The sequence below is a fragment of the Bactrocera oleae genome, chromosome 6, assembly GCF_042242935.1.
Source record: "Bactrocera oleae isolate idBacOlea1 chromosome 6, idBacOlea1, whole genome shotgun sequence".
In the NCBI taxonomy this organism is placed as follows: domain Eukaryota; kingdom Metazoa; phylum Arthropoda; class Insecta; order Diptera; family Tephritidae; genus Bactrocera; species Bactrocera oleae.
In genome coordinates, this window is record NC_091540.1 from 43,452,575 (window position 1) to 43,470,807 (window position 18,233).

General features: G+C 35.4%; 1 protein-coding gene across 1 annotated transcript in view; it reads right to left on the reverse strand.

The window, feature by feature from the left end:
- dar1 (dendritic arbor reduction 1) overlaps window positions 1–18,233 on the reverse strand; it is a 136,417-nt gene that overhangs the window by 23,146 nt on the left and 95,038 nt on the right. Inside the window, exon 5 of the mRNA XM_014239265.3 lies at window positions 14,125–14,184. Coding sequence (XP_014094740.2) covers window positions 14,125–14,184 — 60 coding nt within the window. The remainder of the gene's footprint in view (window positions 1–14,124; window positions 14,185–18,233) is intronic.

Below are 18,233 nucleotides of genomic sequence, written 5' to 3' on the forward strand. Positions count from 1 at the left end.
AGCGACCTAGTGCTTGCAGCTGCGCCGTTTGTGCACTTTGCGGCAGGTTCACGTGCACCATTTTTGAGCAAGTGCACCGCTTTGCGCTCAACTGGCCCGCAATTTGTGCATTTTCACTAATGCGATTGTGCGCAATTCTCCTCAAGTGGTCAATACAATTTTTCTTTTTTTTATGTTTTTCTAATTTATTTATTTTAATTTTATTTTTGGCTTTTGCGATGACTTTGGTTTGAGCTAATAAAAAATTTGTAGCTGCAGCACTAGTGTGGCGAACTTGCCGTGCTGTTGCTTGAACGAAATCAAATGTGCAATAAATGCTGTTTGGTTGTTGTTTTGTGAATTATGTATTTTTGCAACGTTTGCTAATATGTTCGCGCGGCTATAAATTAGGTGCAGATTTGGATTTTAATGTGATTTAAATTGGAGCATTATGAATTGGCGGTGCAGCTTCAGCAGGTTGCTGTGAATTAAATGTTGCAATTATAAAAGACAATTTTATCAGAAATGTAAAGTGTTCTACTTTGATTTACCTAATTGTAAACTATTATTATTTTGAACTATTTTTTCTTATTAGTAACATTATCTGATTTTTGCAATGTCTTCTAAGTAATGAAATATTTCGCTACAGGTTGTTATTAAGGAGTTATATTTATATCTAAATATATTCTCTGAAAAGTTTAAAATGAATCCGGAAAATAGTTTCGGAGATATGAGTCTAATTGATCCCAAAACTTCGAACGCGTTCTTCTCGAAACGCTGTTTTCAGCGTCGTTTAGGAAAGTTCCTCCAAAATGATTAAACCGGCCTTCTCAGATATACCATACTCAGTATTTGTCAAGTTATGATCGCAGGAATAAAATATTTGATAATAATTTAAGTCTTTTAAGAGTGGCTAAAATATTTTTACAAAAAACGACTTTTGTTGAGAGGCCGCCACATTGTCAAAATTAAAAATTGTACAGGACTAGTATCTATTTCTAGTCTAGTCACTAATTATTTATTTGAACTAAAATATTATATTTATATATATAGATAGCTAAGCGGCTTTGATCAATGATAGTGAAAGAATGTCTAATTCTAGAAGTGGAGATAACATCCGATTTCACGATAAAGCAATAGGTTCCAGCACATAGTGACATACCTGGTAACATTAGATGAACTAGACAGAACATTCACCACTCTACAACTAGATCCTTGTAAGGAGAACATATGAACTCTAGTAGAAGTACTAACAGGCCACTGTCGAGTAGGCAGACATGCAAGTAGACTTGCTACGCCATATAATGACTATTGCAGACTTTGCCGGAAGGTAGAAAAGAAGGAGACTATTCTGCATCTTCCCTGCGAATGTAAAGCTCTATAAAGCAAAAGAATCGCAACTATCGGTCAAAGGTTTCTTGACGACGTCTCAGATGCTGCACAAATAAAACTCTTTGCATTGATGAATTTTATCATGAGCACACGGTGATTCAAAGAGGACATAATAGAGTGAGTGATTTTAGTCCCGGTGGTTATAGTATCAGACATACAATCATATTTCGTATGAAACTACAAAGTTTATTATGATTTGCAAACAATATAGAGCTTAGATTACGTGCACAAAACGTTAGGATGCCTATGTTATTTGAAAAGAACTGATTTTTATTAATATTTAAAAGATTTAAACAAAACAAAAAACCACTATTCGATAATATATTTTAATGTTCTAATCTTTAAATATTTCAGTTGCAAAAATATTTTAATTTTTAAAAAAAGATTCTACGGAATTTTTTCTTTTTACATAACAGTATAAATACTTTGAACCATTAATATTTAAGTTTACCTAAGAACGAGGACGCCACACACATAAAAGTAGCGCAGAACCAACATAAGTATTTGGCAGAGCAAACACTCAGGCTAATATTATATCAGCGCATGCGTAAACGCCAATATTTGCATTTACACTATTATTTCCATTATTTTTTACTCTTTCTTTATTTGCATTTAATTCGGCGCTATGTTTACGTCTAAACGCTTGTAAGTGCCATATTAATAACCACTTAAGTGCTACTTGTAAAGCGTTTCGAGTGCAGCTCCACAGACATGGTTGACATGTGTACGATTTGATTGACTGCAAAAGCGCAAATGTAGGCTGAAATGTATGTGCCGACAACGGCTCACTCAACGGGTGACCAGCTGACATATACACAAGAAATATTGCCAATAGCTTTGCGTTATTATTTTGGCGCAAGCGTGTGGGCGTTTAGTTACATGCATTTAATTAATTACACCAAATATTTTTAATTTCATTAAAACACAGCTCGCATTGGTTTTTGACATGCGCATGCGCGCTTGCTGAAGTTGTGCGTTTAAAATGTGTGGCTTGCTTTTACTGCTTAGCAATTTATTTTACAAATATTTCGATTTACAGTGATCAATGTTTACATAGCGCGACAAACTCATTGACTGTTTTAATTATGTTGACGTTGGTAGTCAGCGGTTTTTGACCGCAAAATGATGCTGTGCTGCGGTTGGCTGTAATGCGGGCGTAAACATCAAATAGCTCGGCATTGATATTGGCTCTTAGAATGCGCGCGCATGCTTAGACAATATTTACATAAATAACTGCTTATATATGGTTATATATAGATATATATGAGCTTTTTGCATATTTGGAGTGTTTCCAGTAGTCCAATATGATTTGTGTCAACATTGGTAAGCATTTATTTGCCCACTACTTCATGTTGCGTTAATGTGACTATTTGCTCACTTGGCTGGCGAGCGAATGCTTGTAGAACTTATATATAACTGGGTTGTGGTAGCTACAAGTAAGCATGCTTAGCAGATCAGTAGACTTATAGGACACATACATATATTGTAAGTATGCACTCATATATGTGTAAAGTGGGAGTAAGGCCGAATAAATGGTTGCAAAGGGCACAAAAAAAAAAACAGTTTGCAGCTATATTTGTAACAGAAATGTCCTATCGATCATTTAAGGTTATTGCGATACAATGAAATACACAATTATATGAGACTGTCTTGTCTATCCGATGTATCGATCAGGAATGAAGATCAAAACTCTTCATACATGCCAAATAAATTGGAAAATTGACCAGAGTAGAGTCAAACTCTTATTTGTATAATATATTTGTCAAAGAAAAATATTGTTTGAAAAAAATCTCTCCGATAGGTGGCATATTTTTTGCATGAAGTCAAATACTTTGGACCATAAATATATCGCATCGATTCTGCTAGATTTAAAGTATATGCATATTTCAAAATAATGATAAAGGCGCAGAATAAGGAACGGTTCATATTATCTCAATTTTACTGGCGCTAAACTGACGAAGGTAAAATTTCGTGGACAAGTCTTCTCACTACGTAAGTGACCGTTTTCACTAAGCAGCAATGTGGCTTGAAAAATCATTAATATTTTATAATAAAATATTTGCTTTCATAACCCAAAATAATTTATTGGCGACTAGACCGGTTGGCTAACGTTCTAGCTCTAAAAAATATAGCACTGCAAAGCCAACTGGTCACTAATTGGCAAATAGTTTATTTCATATTATAATTTATATGAGCTTTTTCATATTTTGTGAACTAAATTTAAATATTTTGTGAAATGAATTATAAAACTAGATAAATACTATAATATTGTGATAAAAACAAGAATATTTTTTTTTTAATTAAAAATTTTTTTTTTTAATTTTTTTCTTTAATTTTTTAGGTATCAGTAAACAGACTATCATTTTGAAGGAAATTGTTTTGTCTTTAATTTTTTTTTTTTTGATAATTTTTATTAATTTATTTAGAAATTGTCTGCGCTTTGAAATTTTTCTTATGAAAATATTTATAAGACCAGAAATGTACTTAACTGATGTATATATGTTAATTTTAGGTGCTGGCTTTTAAATTGTTATTAAACAAATATAATCTGCTTAAATTTTAAACTTGTTATACTCAGCAACAGCACGTTCTTAATAATCACAAACATAAGCCAATGCAAGATAATTAATTAAATTCCATGTAATCACTTAAGCATTAACTACTAAGTTCATCCAAATTGCTAGTTACAAATATTAATTCGATATATGTCAGTTTAATCGCCGAACACCGCGAGTGGGACGATAAGCGAGTGAAGCACGCAAGTGCAAAAAATTACTTCAACGCATGCGCAGTTAAAGGCGCAGCAGTTCGAGTACCCTGTTATAGACCGCAAGTCGCTTTGATTAAGTACAACACAAATTCGATTAATGTGTAATTTCGGGCACAAAAATAAATAAAAACCAAAGGTAAACACTGCCTTGGCAGCCAGCAGTTTTATTACAAGCATAAATTCATAAATAGTAAATAGTAAATATGAATAGTAATTAAATTTTCAGTTATGTCAGTTTGGATACTTTATTTTATTGGACCGTACTTTATACGCATGCGCACACGAACATCATAAAGTACTATGCCAAACCGAATTCATTGAAATTTTGACACATTCAAATGGTAAATTGTGGCAACAACGAGCCGGTGCGCCGGGGCGTATGAGTACACAGCGTGACACCTGCTGCATTGAGATAGATATTGAGGGTAGATATTTAGATAGTTAGTTTGTAATGCTAAATGCATTCCCGAATAGACAACGGACTGGGCGCAGTTAAGCGATCGCATGAATGGCTCGCTAAAAAGGCGCCGATTGTTGAATGACTGTGCGCCGTTAGTGCGGCGATATGCTAAGTCGATTCGATGGACAGTGCTGCAAAGCTGCTATGCGATTACTATTAGTAATTTTGCCTTAATTTTTGCCGCTTGACTTGGCTGACTGCTTAGTTGTTGGTTGCACACATTTATTTTCCGCTGATTGGGTCGAATTGATTTAAATAGCCTCATTGTGGCTAAATCTTGTGACGGCACAAAAGCGCGCGCTGCACATAAACACATACGCACACAAATGCAGACGCACTCAAGTGCATTTACACTGGTCGCAATGCTTTTAACCCCACAGTTTATCGTTTTAGCGGGATATCATATCACCACGCCATCAGCGAGAGCCAAGCGAGTTGAGCGCTCGTTTCAGCTCTGACAGCACAGTGCAGAGTGCAATGTCAGCCAGCGTTTTGAATTACGCCTCTCAAACATCCAACGCTGCATATGCATATGAATTTCAAAATTTGCTTAGTGTTTTGCCGCTGTGACACACATACCATGCTTCCCATGTAACCAAGCCTTTTGCTATGTCAAAATGTTGCACTAAGCAAATATCACAAATATTGCCAACACACACACGAACAAACAAGTGCACAAGATATTAAAATTAAACAGCGCATAGCAAGATATTGCTGAGGCAGAGGAAGTTGCAAGCTTTTTGGTAAATTGGAGACATGAAAACATACCGCTGCGCCATGGCACCATAAAGTTCGGTGTAGATGTAAAAAAAGTGAGCGAAAATTGCCTGCAACAGCGTCATTACAAACTGTCAATTGACGCAGCGCGGACAGTCGCCTTGATTGAGTTATGCGCACGCGCATGCGCCGCCGCATTTGTCTACAAACCGACTAAACAGCCAAGTGGCGACGGAAATGCACTGCCGTTTCCTTTTGCATGTTCGATTGCAGGCTTTTATTTGCAATTCCAGCGCATTTTCCGCCGGTGCGAAAACGGGAAAAAATACAAATATTCAAAAGTGAAAAATTTAACCTTTTGTCGCATTTCGCATGCGAATTGTTAATCGCTATTTTAATGGCTCCAGTTATGGTAATCGTGATAATCGCGTTTGTGTGCGCCCGCAAAATATCAGCGCATGCAAATTTGAGTTTTTGTTCGTTTTTTTGTTGTTTATTTTTTTGCCAATTGCACATTTTTAATAGCTCTTGGAATTGCTGGTTCGCCGCTTTGCACTCTTTGCACTCTACCTTTACTTATTTATTATTAAAATATTTATTATTTTTGTGCATAATTTTTCATTTGGTATTTTCCTTCATATTTCCTACGTTGATTGGACGACAGACACGCACGTTGATTTCTGCGCAGTTGAAATGTTGATTTACGGCGACTGCTGGAGGGTAGAGGTGAGTTAATCGCAATGCAACTTGGCTGGTACTGTTGCATTTTATTTAAGATTAAGATTGAATTACAACTGCCGCAATTGCTGCTGCCAGTGGTGCAAGTGGTGAGGCGGCAGTTTGCATGGTATGTGAGTGCGCTTAAGGGTGTCAGCGTTCCGTTACTCAAGTGGCATAACACATTTGAAATGTTGCAAATTTGTTTTTTGATGTAAACCTCTTTTTTGCGCTGTTGATGTGTACATTTGGCCCCGGGTGTCGTTAGATTTGTCGTTGTTTTGTAGACTTGTCCATAGGTGAGAAATCGATAGTGACATTTGTCAATGTTTAGCAAGTGATCGCGGGGCAGATATGCGTATGTATTGCTTTTGACCGCATCGATGTTGTTGATAAACCGCTTGTGTTTTGGGTATAATCGTAATGAAACATGAGCTGATAAATTGCTGAGATAAGATCAGCAAATTTGTAAATGCACTAATTTTTGCAGCTAAATAATTTCAATATACTTGTAGTCCATATATTTGTGAAAACAGTTATTTAATATCAAAACGAAACGCTTATTAAACAAAGTCCTTGAAGACAAATAATTTTATGGAAAGATGTACAAAGCTTTTTTTTAAACAAGCATTTAAACTAACTTTTTATTGGTGTTAATTAAATTTTTCACGAAATTACTATTGAATTAAATTTTATTAATTTGCTTTGATTTAATTTATTGTAATTTTAATATTATTTAATTAAATATTTTTTATTTTATTTGAATTTATTTTATTTTATATTACTTTATTTGATATTATTTGATTTTATTTTATTATCTAAACACACTTTATTTTTATTATTATAAATTTAGCAGGGAATATTAAGTTTACCAAGAAGTTTTTATCACTCACAAGAAAACGTCTGACTCGAAAGTAATCATATAACTGATCAACAAGATGAGTTTAGTCGATTTGTTTGTATATACGCGAACAAGTCTCTCAGTTTTTGAGATATCGATCTGAAATTTTGCGCAATTCTCTTCTATCCTCCGCTTTTGTCAGTACCGCCGATATCGGACGACTATAGATTTTTTTAATAAATGCAAGCTTGAAGGGTATTATAGCTTCAGTGCAGCTGATTTAAAAGTTTTTTCTTGTTTTTTATATTTATTTACCAATTTTCTTTAAATTGCTTTATTCAATATTCTCTCACAGGTGCATATTCGAACCGAATTCGCAAGTACACAATTTGTTGTTGTTGTGATTACATCTCGATTGTGCGACAAAAGTTCTGCATGCCGGCGTGAATTTATAATGAAGTGTCCAGCGCTTTTGTCGCGCAGCTCATAAACCACTCGTAATCATCACACCATCGTTAAACTTACTTGGAGTAAGCATAATTAAACTGCACATAAAAATAAAAAACAGTGCCAGCATACATATATATATACGAATAGTGTATATACGCCAACTTATCTCATGCACTTTAAATGGAAGCCATAAAAAAGTAATAAAAATTGTGCTAAAAATATTTCTTCAGACAAATGAGTTTCTTTCTTCTTGGTGATAAGATCCTACATTGCTGATGGGTTCGTAAATGAGATAGAACATCCACTAATATTTAAATGCACCTAGCATAAACTATTAGTCCAGGTTTATATATAGGTTTTGTGATGTGTTTTACGAAGCTTTTCTATAACTATAGCGCTGCAAATTCCTGCCATAGCCTATTTTTAAAAATAATTTATTAATGGTGTGTGCTTTTGCTAATATATGTAAATTTTACCTAAATATAGGCAACTGCTCTCAAGTCCAAAAAAAAATTGCCTACATTTAGGATGAATTCGAAATTGTAACACTATTAAACAGAGCAGTAAAAGTAATTAGTTTTCTTGTTGTATGATAAATTATTTAAATTTCTGCACAAAATGTATAATATCCTAACCAAATCTATAAAGCAAATTATAATTTTCTGAAATACTATGCGCTACATCACTGTGTTTTTTTCATACGAAATTTTTTATCAAAATCAGAACTCGTAAATTTAATTAAGTAATCAGATACTTTTCAACAGCAAAGGTTAATATATCATATCAACAGTAAAATGCTTTATTAGTCTTGCCATCGCGATAGCGATACACCAGCATATCAATTGCATGCTGTTCCGTACACTTTTGCCACTTAACCCAGTTTAGAAGCATCGCATTAAATTGCCACTGGTGCGCGTGCGCGTGCGCAACAGTGAACCAACTTAACACCCTGACCCACAAAAGCAGCAACAGTAATCCTTTAGAGCAATAAAGGCGCGAGATTTAAAAGGCTCACCACAGTTGATTAACGAACCACAAAATGCACTAACCAATACGCTGACCGAAAGCACCACAAACCAACACCAAGCAAACCACACAAATGCGCAGACATGAGTGGTGCGCAGCAGATTACCGCCCATGCGGGATGGGCTGCTATGATTATTTCCATCATCATCATCTTCAGCGCTGACTGTTGCCGCTGCGCTTGCTGCTTTATTTAAAGCTTTGTTTTTCCGTATTTGCGGCTGGCGCTCACGTTCCACCGGCCGCAACGTCATAGCTTTGCAAACGCGCCCAGCTGCCAACATCAACTACGAGTTCATACAATTCAATTCATTTTCAATTTCGATTCTGGGTCTTGCGGTCGGCATGGTGTTGTCCGTTGTAATGGTTGTTGACGCTGGTTGCGGCGGTGATAGTGTTGGCGGAGATGCGAGCGCAAGTCGTGAGTTGTGATTTTCGCGCATGCGCGTACACTTGCGTCAACCGCAACCGCAATTACAGCTGTGACCGCGAACAGCTACTAGCCACATTCACAACACACACAAAGCTATAAACATACATATACATAAATATGTAAAAGTGCTGGTATGGCAATCGCCTCGTTGCAGATGCGCACAGTCATTCGCAGATTCATTTCGTTTTATTGGCTGGTGAGTTGGTCAGAAGTGTATGCCGTCCACTCGCTTTAATTTGCCAATCGTGCTTTTGAGTAAGTAAGGCAGCAACAATAATAACAACAATAAAGCAATAACAATTAAAAAAAGAAGTAAAACAAAATGGAAACACTTTAGCCAGCGACCGCAAAAGTTGCATCATCAGCAGCGCATGCGCAGTGAGAAGTGAGAAAAATCTTTTATATCCGAATGGTGCTGCATTTCAGTTGTATAGATGGAACAACAGTAACAAAAGCAAAAGAAACCATTTCCAGTTGAAATATTGCAAGCGTTGATGGTTGTTGGGTTAGTTGTTTCCTCGTTGCTAGTTGCGGTCTGATCATGATTACGGACACGCGGCAATTGTGTGCCACAATACACTTGCCAAGGCGGAAATAATGAAGGAAATGCATAGGCGACCTATTGAGCATTCATTGGCTTTGACAGTAATGCAAAAAGCGTGAGCGGTGGACTTATATAAGAACTTCATGGGGATGGATTTGATATATGCATATATATATACGTATGTGCGTTATATACGAGATCTTGGTAGTCGACAAAGTCATTTTACTAAGCAATGAAGTCGGTAAGCTAATACTTTGCGAAGCATGAGTATGTATTGTGGTTGTTGCTGTGATTAAAATATTTTAGTTGTTCACATAATGAGCCTTTGCAGTCATTTTAACTAGGAATAGGATAGGTTCAGTCGATCCAAATGATGAAGATTGAAGAAGGCACCACAAACGAAAATTGCGCAGTTTTCTTACGGCTAAGCACTTATCATTAGCTAAATTTTGAAACATAAAATTAAATAAAACTCATTGAAGGCAAATTTCGAGCTTCAAATGCTACTAAATCTCATATTATAGTTATTTAGTTTGGTTTAAATTAAAAAAGGTTTATTGTAAAATTTTTAGTGGAAACTTAGTTGTTGATATTTTAAAAAATTCTATAACAAATACGTTTTGATTTAAATACTCGTTATAAAATAACATTAAAATAATATTTTAAACACGAATTGAAAAAAAATCCAAAATGTCTGAGTTTTGAGGTTAAACAATCTCCGTTTTCTCATTACGAGATTAAATTATATCAAAAAGAATTTCTTTTAAAATGTTTAATGCTTAAATGATCTATTTAAATTTAGAAAAAATATACAGCAACAACACGTTTTGGTTGAGTGTTAGCTGACTTATTTGTCCAGTCAAAATCCGGGATGTTTTTTTATTCATCGATTTTTTCCACATTATAATTCACTGAAAATCGCGACATATAATAGGTGAGAGAGCAACATAATTTTATTCAATTAATTATTTTTTTTTTAACTTCTCAGCCAGCCTTTTCGGAATCCGGACTATCCCAGCCAAACAGGGCGAATGGTCAGCTAAGTTTAATGCTTTTGACAAGTGCGAAAATGAAATAAAAAATGTCAAAAATAAATAAAGGGGAACTGGACACAAAAAATAAATGGATTTTTTGAAACCAAGATGAATTATAAAAATTACATCTTAAAATTATATATCTGATAAAACAATTACAATTTATGTTATTGGGGTTATATATATTATACTTTGCCTTGCATATTTTTTTTTCAAAAATGAAGTTGTATAACAAAACATATGTTTGTATTTCTGAAACTCGTATATTAAAATTATTGTAAACAATCCTTTAAGTATCCTCACTAATGCTCTTCCCCCATTTCTGTGGCACTACATATGTATCTAGTTGGACCAAGCACACATGCACGCACGTATACTCACTTCCATACATACCTACATTTCTTCATACAATTTTCTAAAATCACTAAATTTATTCCTCATTCCCCCCAAATGAATCTACTGCCCAAGGGCATTTAAAGCGCGCTAGCAACACTCTTTAGGCATGCCACACTACGGTGTGTAGCAAAATACCTACTAGGAATATAATTAATTTCAATGATTTATGAACGATGCTATTGCAACTGTGCTTGTAAAATTACCATTTGCTCGCCGTTAAATTCGTGTGTGAGTGTGACAGCTACAATGGTAGCAACGACAGCAAATTCGGCGAACAACATTATTATGAAAATGCTGCTACATACACACACTTACACACATATCCGTAGTTACAAGCAGTTGCTACTCATTATTTTGCCATAATATCATTTTCCATATTCACATTTATGCCAATAAATCAAAAATCCACAGAAACTACAAACGTTTAGGCACACATACAGCTGCAAACAAACACATGCACAACTCCGTATGCATATTAATGTTAGCGGCACTTAACTTCAACGCTAAAATGTTTTAAGTACACAATAAACGTTGCCTTAATGGCTGCTTTTGTGCTCTGAGCTTAGCAACAATTGGTGCATTTGAAAGCCTCCCTTCCCTGGCCTGCTGCCGCTTGGCTTTATTGACGGAGGCTGCCGCGTTTATTGTGCTATGCTGCTGCTGGCTGCCTTAGCTTTGTGGCTGATATCGATGCTGCCTCTTGCAGCAATTTAATGTTTGGCATTCTGCTGTTCATGTACGTGGATTTGTTTGTGTTGTTGCAATTCTAGTTGTTGTTTGGCGCTTATGGTCTGCCCTAACCGCAATCTATTAGCCATATTTCAAAATTAATCCAACTGCCAACAGTGTGTACATATGTAGTATAAGCTGTGGCAGGCATTGGTTACAAAGTTGCCGCACATATTTGCCTGCCGTTGCATGTTCAGCAGTCATTGATATTTCGTGTGTGCAACATGTTGCTATATCACATATTGCTAGTATCTTGAAAAATATGAATTCCATTTGTGCGCTTACGTGTGTGTGCATGTGTGCGGGTATCCAAGCACTTGTGTGCATGTTGCACGTTCATGTTTGTGTGCTGCCAACGACATGTGGCGTTAACTAAAATAAATCAATTGTCTCGGTTGCAGCAGTTAGTGAAGTTATTACTCAATTGATCGCCCGCAGGCTATCTTAGCGGTATCGACAAATCAACCTGGAGACCGACATGATAGCGCATAGTTTATAAATGGACATTTTTGGGTTTAGCATTGCATGTCATGTCAAACTAAACTTTTATATTTTTTTCAGTCTGATATGCAATATGGTAGCTTTTTCGATCTCTTGGTGAAATGTGCCTTACATGTTTTTTTTGGCAATTTATAACAAAATATTGGAAATTTTGAAATGGAAATATTTCTAGTTTAAAAACAAAATTTTAAAAGTAAATCTTGTGGTTATAAATCTCGGTAGAGAGAATATTAGTTAGTATTTAATAAAGAAATACAGCTTGAATTATATAAAACTTTAAATATGTTTTCATAAACTGTCTTTGTAATAAAATTTTAAGAGTGATAAGTAACGGATTAAATTCAGTATTTGTAAAAGGCCTATAGAGGTTATATCCTCTTGCAAGTCATATAAAAACTTTTGTTTGTGAATTTTTTTTTTGTTTTTTGAACAGGCATTTTATATAATAATGAAATGAAAGTAAAGTACATTTACAAAATTTAATGTACTTTAATAATCAATAAAAAAAACTTCAAATAATTTTGGACTCCAACGGGATCAAGTTGCCGATATTCAAGAGTAACTCCGAAAAGGATGTCTGGTGGTAAAAAAAAGTCTCTACCTAAACTTATCTAAACTAAATTAAATTCTAAACTAAATTAAAGCTAAAATTTATTATAGCAATATATATATATACATCTAGATTCGATACATATTCAATAAAAAAAATTGATGTTTTGAAAATCACAAGTGGATACAACCCTCTAAGTGTCTTCAGTGAATCAACATTTTGGGCTATACTTTTAATATTAGATAATAATAATATTTAAAAAACATTTCTAATTTCAAAAGATCTGAGTGAAAACCTATTTTACAAGTGGATAGTGTTAAATAAATATATTGTCTGTACTTATGCACTAATCAAACATGCCCGAGATCCGAAATTTTCAGCAAAAAGTGGGGCTGGTTCGGGCATGTTTTGAGACGAAAGCCAGACACAATCATCCGAAATCCTATCGACAGGACCGAAGTTGGAGTCAAATCAAGAGGCTAGCGAAAAATGTAAATGGTGGTGGTGGCAAGGTGTTCCGATTAAGAAAAATCAGAATCAAGTTTTTTATAATTTTTTATAGAAATATACCTTCTTAGAAGATTAAGTGAGTGGCTTTATAATCATAATTATTACAAATGAGATTGTGATATTTATGTTGTCTCAAATGTATTTTTACGCTAATGAGCATCTGAAACTTGTATATTGTAAAATACACTAAAAATACGTTAGAGAAAAAGATCTGGTTTATATAATTAAAACTTAGCTAATTTTTCATAGAGAGCACATTCATAGTGATTTTGACTCTATCTAGATAGTTGTCCTTTCTTCAATACTAGAATTCAGTGGAACAGAAAAAATTGTAATAGTAATAAAAGTCCCAAAATTCAAAAGTCAAAGTGTTAAAAAAATTATTTAATAATATTTTTGTGATAAACATTTTTTTTGATTGGCCTACTTGTGAATTTTATTGCTTTATATTACGCATACTAAACCGATGATCGTTGATTAAATAAAAACAAACTCAATTACTCAAGTTAACATAAAAAAAAAAAATGGTGCTCAAGTAATTAATCATAAAATGACCTACTAAACTGGCTGTTTTTAATTTTTTATGCATTTTTTCGAAGAATAGGCCTACAAATAACAAAAATGAAAACTCAAGAAAAAAAAAACATGATTAAGCTCCACTTTCGACACCGTATAAAAAATTACACACACACATTACAGCAATTTGGCATAGTTGACTATACCTCTTAGGTCAGTTATTCGCTATGAGTCAGCGAACGCGCATAATTTGCCGTTAGCGATGTTTCTTTTTTACTGTTTTAATATGTCTGCATAATGTAACAACTGTGTATAGCTAAGCTGCTGAGTCTATAAAAGTTGTTTGATTTAAATTAATTGTTTAAACCGATCGGAATTTTTTGTCAGAGCAGACAAGGTCTATCAAAAATTGAGTGGAGCTACAAGCTTTCAAAGTTTTGTTGTAAATATGTGGTATATGGTTATAGCTTTAGATACTTTTGTAAGCATATAATCTGAGGTATGCAAAGGGGTTGCACTGTATTAATTAACACCAAACTATTAGCTTTCTTTGACCACTTACCGGTATGTATACGTTGGTGCGCCTTCAGGTGTGAGCTCTTCGTATAGACCTTGGTACAGCCTGCAAAACAAAACAAAAAAATATTACGTTAAAAGTAGATTTTTTAGCGAAACTATTTTCTAATAAAAAATTTAAATCATTTTCATACAAATAAATTTAGTGTGGCAAATTGGAATTAGTTGCGGTTTCACCCTTGGGCAAATGAGTCCGAAAAGCCGCATTGAAGCAAAGTGCTCGTTCGTACAACATGCCAGCAATGTCTAAAAAAGAATGTTGCTGCCACTTTAGCAATATGCGGTGTTGTTGCAGGCTTGTTGGAAGTGTGTTGGCAGACAACATATTGCTTGGCAAATGTTTAATCTTCGTTGCTGCCACTTGTTAAATTTAAGTTTTATTCGTAAAATGTTTGCCTCATTTTTCCGTGGCGATTGTGTTGCCAGCGTTTGCTCTGCGCAGCAATTGCGCTATAACCGAGGCGAACCGAACGTGCGATCCTTTAAGCTGTGACAGGCAAGTAATGCGGGCAATGGCACTAATAAGCGCTATCGCTTATTGTTGTTGTTGTTATTGCTGTGGCTCATTTGCCGCCTAATGCAATTTATGTGCTGCGGCAGGCAAATTCACAGCGATTGTTGGCACCACCGCGCGCCTGCCTCCGCTTTCTGCTACCAATAGCGCGGCTCAACTGCGCTTGTTGGCGCAACGTACAGTGAACTATCGATAGAATTACCCTTTTATATAATAAAATATATTTTGAAACAGTTTTTAAGGTTTCTTCAAAACTTTTTGCAACTTTTTGTATCAAATTTTCAGAGTTTCCCAGTAATTATACTTATATTATATATTTTTATATCCTGATCAGGGTATACTAAGTTGCCTACGAAATTTATAACGCCTAGAAAAAAACGTCGGAGACCCTATAAAATATATATATAAATGATCAGCGTAACGAGCTAAAGCGATTTAGTCATGCGAAGAAAAGCTATCAAATATAAAATTTTGCACACCCACGGAGCTTCTCCTTTGCGAGATCTGCTATTATCGGACTACTATAGCATATAGCTGCCATACAAACTGATTGTTCAAAACCCGGTTTATGTATGGAAACTTTTTTATTTTATTGAAATTTTGCTTTATTATAATGACATTAATTAAATGTTTTTTATAATTTATTAAAATATATGATAGCTTTACTGTAGCCGCCGTACACATGTACATGCCACATGGCTGTCGCTAGTACGCCTGCCAGTTGGTGCAACTAGCAACCTGTTACCGCCGTCGTGCTTTGTGCCATTTCTATGGATTTATTTAAGATTCATTTATTTCCTAGTCATTGTACGCCTTTTGTTTCTTTTTCCCTGCTTTATTTCTTCTTTATTGAACACGCTCGGCCAACAAGCTTGGTTTGCTGCCAATTTTTTGCTCATTTGAGTCGAAGAAAAAAATTAAATTGAACAAAAATACGGCAGGCATCTTGATACACGTTCACTTTGTTGATTGTTGTTGTTGCTGTTGGTTTGTAGCTCTATTTTAATGCAAGCATTTGCTGTTGTTGTTGTTGTTTCGTTAAGAGCATTAACAAAATGCGCCAAAATAACACAGATTAATGCTGTTATTAGGTCAATTGGGCGGCTGTTTGCCAGCACACCAGCACACCAGCTTAGCCGCCTGGCGCTGAACGCTCGGTGAATGGCTGCTTGTACAAACGCTGACGATCCGCTTGCCCACTCGCCTGTTGCCAGCAAGTACTGTCCTTTGGATTAAGCAAACTTTTTACCCACTTTGCTAGTGTAATTTTTCACAAGCTTGATTGTTGGGAAGCATTAACTACTGGTGGGCAACGATTGTTGCTGGTGTTGGCGGTTGCGGTGGCTAACCGGTGCCAGCAACGCTAATTTGTAGCTTAACATTTGTTTTGGCTGAGGGCTGATGATTTATGGCGCAATGAAAACAACAATAACAACAACAGTAGAAACAGCAGATATTGAGATGAGCAAAAAGCCAGCCATGATGAGTCTACAACAAACACGGAAAAGGTGGCTTACCGAGAAAATATTGCACAGCAGCCAGCGGTGGCAGGTAGCAGCAGAAGGGAAACAAAGTTGCTCAGTGGATATTAAAGAGAAAGATTGTAGCTAACATATTAACCAACGTCACGTTTAGGAAAAAAATTTATGTATATATATATATTCACAAATATAACAGACATATGTATCTGCAACAAATAAGCGCACTGCAACCTTTTTCTCACAGTGTAGCGCCACATATGCCAGCGGCAGAAGCAGAAGTAGCGCATAACCATTAGCTGCCATTTATGTCCGACATATGCAAGGCATAATAACATCAAACTCATGTTAAAGCCTTTTGCCTAGCACGTTCTTGCCACCCCACGTCGCAGCCTTTTATTGCTCCAAATGAATAATAATAATTTCATGTTGTATCTACAGCCACTAGTAGACCCACTGGCATGGATGAGCATGACCATTTAGTTGCGCTCACAAGCAGGAACTGTCCGAGACAACGTCGCAAGCACTAGGCGCCACTAAATAGGCAAAAAATAACAACAACAGCAAACAGCAAATATGCATAAATAGCGCAGCAAAAAAAAATTAATAATAAATCGCAGCACAAGACAAAGTAGTAACTTGGCTGCTCGTAAAGGCGAATCTGCATATGTAAACACAGCATAAATAAAACGTAAGACTATTGTGTAGGCCATTGCCTGTGGGCAATGTGTTGCAACAACAATACCATCACATATGTATACGCATTTAGCGTTCTAGCCGTGCTTCGAAGTCAGTGCGTCAAAAGCATTCTGCTCGGACATTTGAGTTGCAACGAAGCAAGTCTGTTTGTCGCCGTCGTCATTCACTCATCCAGCTGGACAAGATGTCGAACGAGCAGACGATTTTGCATATGTACAATCAGTTAGGCGATATTCATATGTCTCTTCTATGACGCGCTACAAGTTCTTTAAGATTCTTCAAAGAACAAATATTTTAAGGATTTCAGTAAAAATAAAATTTACTCATTGTAACTGTGGAATTTGAAGAGAGGGCTCTATGCAAATAGAGCCAGGAACTTCTAATGCACATGTTGGTTACTCTCTTGACTTTGGAAAGTGCTTTTTGGCAAAATTAATGACTAAAAAGAAAAATAACTGTTCTTTGTACTATCTAATAGAAAAGTGAACCTCTTACAGAGATTTAGCAGTGATTTAAAATTCAATATAAAGCTTTCGTGAGGCAAACCCCATAAAATGGTTTATTTTTTATCATCATAGTTAAACTAGATATTACAATCTCGCTCATATATATGGTACACTCTAACCCGGACTGGTGCATATGAACCGCTCATCCAAACCGAATCGTTATTACGTTCCTCTTCAGCTTTATCCCCATATGTCAATTAGAGGTCGACTCAACACATTTTGGTTAATGTTTAGGGTATGAAGCGTGTCATTGCTAGACTCATACCAAAAAAAGCTAAGGACTCTATATTCTTCAAACACATCGTTACTAGTAATGAGACGTGGGTTTAAGAATTTGATGTCGAAACTTTCCAATAATCTGGGGAATGATACTCCAAAAATGAGCTTTGGCTGAAGGTACTGAAGGCCGAGGCTTATAAGAAGTGTATGAAAATTGGAATAAGCGTTTGCATGTTTGTATTGGCACAAAATTAAAAAAAAAAAAATATGTGAAAGTCTTTGTTTTGTTATTGCGGATCACATGTTATATGAAAAAATGAATAACAGTATAATTGTTAAGGTTGAGTCTGTTAGTTTCCTAGCGATCGCATATGTTTTACTATAGGTACGACAAAGGCTGGTAAAACGAAAAATATATCTAAGTTGATGAACTTTTGGACAGACATAGCTCCAAAATAATAATTAATAAATAAGAACCCCCCGATTGTTTAGTGATGGAGTTAGAGAAAGATCGATTTTTGTACTCGTGATCTCGTAGATCGCTTGGGATTATCTTCTTTATATACTCGGTAATAACATTTTAAAATGTAATATAATAATAATTCTAATATCTACTACTAAGTATCTTTCTCCGACTTTGCGATAACCTGAACTTATTTTGGATAAGAATCATGCATAT